The sequence below is a fragment of the Nuphar pumila genome, unplaced genomic scaffold (assembly GCF_984573655.1).
Source record: "Nuphar pumila unplaced genomic scaffold, dmNupPumi1.hap1.1 HAP1_SCAFFOLD_1659, whole genome shotgun sequence".
Classification (NCBI taxonomy): Eukaryota; Viridiplantae; Streptophyta; class Magnoliopsida; order Nymphaeales; family Nymphaeaceae; genus Nuphar; species Nuphar pumila.
In genome coordinates, this window is record NW_028323735.1 from 7,002 (window position 1) to 13,221 (window position 6,220).

General features: G+C 52.4%; 1 protein-coding gene across 1 annotated transcript; it reads left to right on the top strand.

The window, feature by feature from the left end:
* Positions 1-1,007: 1,007 nt before the first annotated feature.
* Positions 1,008-5,929, top strand: LOC149809152 (3-isopropylmalate dehydratase large subunit, chloroplastic-like). The gene is made up of 4 exons (XM_089994983.1): positions 1,008-1,295; positions 2,244-2,582; positions 3,341-3,776; positions 5,535-5,929. Exons 1-4 carry the CDS (start codon positions 1,008-1,010, stop codon positions 5,927-5,929), a joined length of 1,458 nt encoding a protein of 485 aa, XP_089851109.1.
* Positions 5,930-6,220: the final 291 nt, after the last annotated feature.

Genomic DNA, 6,220 nt, shown 5'->3' on the forward strand with positions numbered 1-6,220 from the left:
ACATGGGGCAGGTGTACGTGCCTTCAAGGCGGCGCTTGCTCTCCTCCCGTGTCACCAAGCTCGTGTATGTCAAGGTGAACATGCACCTGCTGACGCGTACTTGGAGAGCCTGGGTGTGAACGCGCTCAAGGACCCGGTGCAGTTCCAAAGCATCCTTGAGGAGCTGCAGGTCATGGATGACACGGAGGAGATTCAAGCTCTCAAGGATGCCACCACTGCAGCTGTGCCGGCGGCCACAGGGGCTTTGGGGGATTCTGATGTTGACATGCTCACTCAGGATGACGATGATGAAGTTGATTGGGGTGCTGTGACCGCGGACGAGGACGATTAGCGTGTGCAAATGTTTAGCTGGCGTGTTAGCAGCGTGCAGTCATGCACAAACCGATTTTTTTGTGGTGTCAAGTTGGTTAAACTTTAACTTTAAAAAGCTTTAAATTTCACCCCGATCATGGTGGTTAAAGCCTTTAAACAACCTAAAAAAATCAATTTATGGGCACCTTAACGTTAAAGCTAAAATGTGCATTAATTAATACTGGTTAATTAACCCTTAAAAATCACTTTCTAGCCTTTAATTTCGAAGCCTACGACGAATGCTTGAATGCCAGAAGCCGGCCCTCATATTTACGCGGATGCAACCGTTCTTTCATAGCTGACACGAAAAGAAACGATACTATGTGAGGCATGCTTTGCCGTGCCACGGGCCGTGACTGTGTTCCTGACACCCAAAACGTGGTCCCAGGCTCAGCGGACCTGCCCGTTAGTTATGTAACAGGCAATGACGTCAGCACGACCTACATAAGCTCCAATCACCCATCACAGATGGAAGCTTACCGAGGTGGGCACATAACATCAAAGGTGACACGAGCTCGTTCTTTCGTGGCTATCATCGGCAGCATACTGTGTAGCGCATTCTTGTAAATTTGCCTGCACCGTGTCGCTTAACTGTGCCACTCGTGTATCTCTGCATCGCCGCCCTAGACGTTCACCGAGACGTGCCAGTCGCAAATATGCCAGTCTCCTTCGCGAATGTGTCAGTCCGGCCATGTGTGGCCAGGAATGTGGCTGCAGGTGCAGTGCAAGCACCTCCCACGCCTGCTCGCTCCCCTGCTTCCACTGGCTCTGTGAAGAGTCCGATGACCATCACAGAGAAGATTCTTTCCAATCATACAGACGCTCGGGCCGTAGTCAAGCCAGGTGACAATATCTGGACGAAAGTTGACAAGCTGTTGACGCACGACGTTTGCGGGCCTGGAACATTTGGCGTGTTCGAACAAGAGTTCGGAGCGAATGCCAAGGTGTGAACCTTCTCTCGTCCGGGACGCAAATTTACAGATTAGCAATCACCAGATCATCTATTTATCAACGGTCAAAGATCACGTTCTGCGTTGTGGCAGCGGGAGGCTGCCGTTGTCACATGTGAGGCGCTATCCGCTACCACAGTATCAGAGTTCCACAACTCCTGCCTGTGGATTTTGCCAGTGTATTCTTCCTACATCTTTCACGTGTCTTTATCCGTCATGTGTCGCTCCGCAAGGCACAGGCTGTGAGGGATATCCACAGAGGCGTCGTACATTCTGGATACGGGTGCAATCCTTAGGGTGCAACCCTGCAGCACGGTTTGGCGAAGCTGTTGCCACAAGCGAAGTGAAACGGCATCCTCTCCAATTTTTATGCATACATACATATTATTTGAATAACGAAGCATAGTTTCCCCGTGTGTGTCATCACTTCCAGTTTGTCATGAGTTTCGCTGCCTATGCCCGGTGCCCGGACACACACGCTCACTTCAAGACAAAAATATGTGATTGGATGTTTGTGAATTGTGCCGTCTCTGACTGCTCAAAGCTGTCTGCATCCGGCAAGCAGACCTTCGTTGATGCGACTATGTGCAGCTCGATTTGCGTCAGAACTCAGCACGCGTATCTCGAGGTGAGATGGCTTTTTTCTGCACCTCGGTGATTGTAGGGATCGCCTTGCACATACCATTCGTGGGTGCTATCGCAATTGTCGCGTTGCAGCACGACATGGACGTGCTTGGGCGTGACTGGTCTCGTCGCACATGAAGGGAACCACCCGGCTGGGCCCAACCCCGTGATACTGTGTAATGTTGAGCTATCAGTCTCTATGTGCTGCTTGGGCGGTGGTGGTTGAGCGACCTGCTGCGGCCAGTCCGCGTCGCCATTCTCGAGCTGCAGTTCTCGGGTATCCGTCGATGCGCTTCTTACGGGGATGACGCGTCGCAGGTGTGGGACAACGAAGGCGTCATTCTCATTCCCGACCATTACATCTTCACCGACGACCCTCGCGCCAACCGGAACGTTGACATTCTGCGCGAGTACGCTAAGAAGTACAACATTAAGCATTTCTACGACATCCAAGACCGCTCTGACTTCAAGGTCAACCCGGACTACAAAGGGGTGTGCCACATCGCGCTTGCGCAAGAGGGTCACGCATTACCAGGAGAAGTTCTCTTCGGCACAGACTCACACACTTGCAACGCCGGGGCTTTTGGAATGTTCTCCACAGGCGTCGGAAACACCGATGCCGGATTCATCTTGGGCACGGGGAAGCTACTCGTCAAGGTACGGGTCATAGCTAATGTTTTCACTGCTGACCCAACAAACGCTGACCCGCTGACCCAAAACATTCATCATCACTTGGCACAGGTCGTGACATCAATCACTCACTATTTGTTGGGTGAAAAGCCTTGGTGCCCGCCCTCGTCCTCCTGCATTGCCACTCAGTGGCAGTATGACGACGGAACCATTGCTTCACACCTCGATGGCGTTGGCGGTGTGGCGAAGCTGTCATCTCAAGCTCTGGGACGATAGCTTTGCTGTATTGGATGCACATGACTCAATGCGTCGCAGAGCCATGGAGTGCTGTAGGGTTGCAGCCCTACAGCAAGAGTGCTGTAAGGCAGGAGTTACAGCTCGCACTCCGGTGTTTAGGGCGAGCTACAGCCGGCTTGCTGTAACTCCGGCCCCAAGGCTTTCTTGCTGCAGGGCTGCAGATTGATATGCTATAGATTGGATTGCGAGCTGCAGTGCTCATACTACCAGCTCTCGAGTAGTGATAGGAATTGTTTAAAACCTCTGCGTTGCAGGACTGCTGCCGTGTCCCAGGACCGCTGATGCACGAGCGCTGCACGACTGCCCTAGATGCAGCCAACCCCGAATGACTGGATGAGTAGCACAGACGTACTAGGCTTATGAAAACAGGTTACCTTCAGCTCTCTTGCCCGATGCTAAGGTTGAGGGCTTCCGCAAGCCAACGCAGTAAACTCATGTCCCTCTACCGACTTGTGTTTTCCTCTGAGTAACAGCGAGTCATGCTGCAGGTACCGCCAACCATCCGCTTCAACCTCGTCGGAGAGATGCCCCCTTATCTGCTCGCCAAGGATCTGATCCTCCAGATCATTGGGGAGATCTCTGTGTCGGGGGCGACCTACAAGGCGATGGAGTTTTGCGGGGAGGCGCTCAAGCCGATGAACATGGACGAGCGAATGACGATCTGCAACATGGCGGTCGAAGCCGGGGGTAAGAATGGCATCATCGCACCCGACCAAACCACGTTTGACTATGTACGTGCGCGCACAAACGCCGAGTTCGAACCCATCTACGGCGATGACAGCGCGAGCTACACCGCCACTTACACGATTGATGTTTCCAAGCTTGAGCCACTCGTGGCTGCCCCTCACTCGCCCGACAACCGCAAGACCGCCCGCGAATGCAGCAGTACGAAGATCGACCGCGTCTACATCGGCTCGTGCACGGGTGCGTCGCGCTCAATCCGTTTTCTGTGAATGGCCCGAAATGCAAATGTAAACTGGCAGCCTGGTAACTAGCCGCAATCAAAAAGAGAGAGACTGCGGGCTGTTCTATGTGTGCTTTGGGTTTGGTGCAAGACACATGACTAATAGCGCTGTGAACCACCGCGTTAAGAAAAAAGAATTACATCTTTTTTCGTCCTCTTTTTTCGCGCGAGTGGCATCTCCTGCTTTGCAGTCGCAATAGGTGTATATTAGTCAAGTTTTGGGAGAGAAAGAATTACATCTTATCTCTTCTTCTTTTTTCGCGTGAGTGGCAACTCCTGCTTCTCAGACGCAACATGATATTTTGGGTGCCAATACCGCGGGAGATCCGCATATCCCGCGCACGTCCCGTGAAATTTAGTGTCTTCCCTTCTTTTTTGGGGGGCTCGAACCGTCACCGACGAAAATCCGTTGAGCGTCACGTACCAGTCGAACAGTCCTGTCATCCCCGTCTTGTTTGTGGATTTGGTTGCACATATGACTGTTTCGCACAGGACGTCTGGTTAAACGTGCACGGACACAACATCAAATACAACAATTCGTTCGACATCTGTCTCTTCTTTATTGCCATCCGCGCTTGATGTTCCAGTTTCGTGCTCATACTCGGGGTACGCCCGTGCCGTGTGCTGTGCCACCCTGCGACTCAACATTACTGCGGATATCATTGAAACGGATCACACGCACACACAGCGTTTGGCACAATATGAATGGCGTGTGCGCGAATGGTGCACCCTGTTCGAACACCCTGTCCACATGCTACAGCATTGGTACAGGTACCTCAACTCTGAACACAGTAACACTCCGCCTTCACTGGTTACGGCAGCAGAGCTGGAAAATATGCCAAGTCGATATCACATTGAAGACGTTATCGTTCTTGTACACCAACTTTCTGGGACGATGCAACCACACAAGTCCGCGCGTACACAATCACAGTTGAAAATCCATCCACATCGTGGCAAAATGAACCACACTACACTCGATGTCTGTCGTATTTTTTGTGTATGTTCCACGATGGACAATGACCTTTGTTCGTCGAACGATATCCTATCGTGCCACAATTTCGCGCGGTATTCCGTCGCGTAAACCGCGCGCATACAACCACAGTCCAGAGTCCTTCCTCATCGCCAAAATATTTAGACAGTGCACGTAAGTGCGTATCTCGGCTGCATACACGTCAGGATGGACAACGGACGGCGTTCTTCGGGCGAATTGCTGTCGCGCCACAGCTTCCCGCGGTATATCGTTTGATGATGAATCTTGTAACTTGGAAGCTTCGTCTACACTGGCTTGTGCTTGGGTGCGACACATACAACAAGCCACTCGCAAGTTTACCATTCTTAATAAAACCGCACATGCGTGTTCGCCTCGTGGGGCTTCGGTCTCATATATGTGCGTCTTTGGGCTGGTTTCTCCGAGTTCTGTCTGCTCACAGGGCTGTATCGTGCTTAGCTATACAGCACACGTACAGTTAGTCTGGCGAATGCATGGCTGAATGCAGTGCATGGGCAAATGCGATTCCCTCTTCCAGCAGGCTGATTTACACAGGCCATGAATGTCCTCTTCAAGGTGTCCTATGTATCCTGTTTACTGTAGTGCCGCTAACTATTTGAACAGGCGTTGTTGGGCGATTTCGTTGGAGTATTCAATGGCGATATGGTAGGTTGATAGCATTTGTCTCTTGCCCCATGATGGCGCATGCTGATGAAAGATGGTGTTGCAGGTGGCAAGACCGAGGACTTCATGGCCGCTGCTAAGCTCTTCCACAAAGCTGGGGACCAGGTGCAAGTCCCCACCTTCCTTGTTCCCGCGACGCAAAAGGTCTGGGCCGATGTTTACACCCTCCCCGTCCCTGGCTGCGATGGCAAGACTGCGGCACAAGTGTTCGAGGAAGCTGGCTGCATCACGCCTGCTGCACCTTCTTGCGCTGCTTGCCTTGGAGGGCCAAAGGACACTTTCGCGCGCCTGAACGAGCCTGAGACTGTCGTCTCCACCACCAACCGCAACTTCCCGGGACGCATGGGGCACAAAGATGGCAAGATCTACCTGGCTTCGCCGTACACTGCTGCTGCGTCCGCCCTTGCAGGCCGCGTTTGCGACCCACGGGAGTACTTCTAGATTGCTGAGTTCCTACTAGACTTAGACTGTATGACGTAGGCTGTATGGGCTGCGGTGTGACTCAAAACCCTGCTTAGTGAGCGAGCCCTCGGTTCCCGGGCTTCGGATGTCGTTACTCAGTTACTCAGTTTGCATGTAAGCCAGTCGCTTCGACGTTGTACGCTCTTCCTCCTGTACAGTGTACGTCTTCGTATAACGGCAGCCGCAAGCCATGACCACTTTGTCGCGCGAGACAAGTGGCCGAGTGTCATCGTTTTCGTCATCACGCTCTCTACTTCTGGGAACGCATGC

Excerpts from the sequence above, each read along its gene's own strand:
- LOC149809152 (XM_089994983.1), top strand. The coding sequence starts at position 1,008 with ATGCCAGTCTCCTTCGCGAATGTGTCAGTCCGGCCATGTGTGGCCAGG. Across the intron at positions 1,296-2,243 it reads AGTTCGGAGCGAATGCCAAG|GTGTGGGACAACGAAGGCGT; the intron begins GTGTGAACCTTC and ends GACGCGTCGCAG. Across the intron at positions 3,777-5,534 it reads CTACATCGGCTCGTGCACGG|GTGGCAAGACCGAGGACTTC; the intron begins GTGCGTCGCGCT and ends ATGGTGTTGCAG.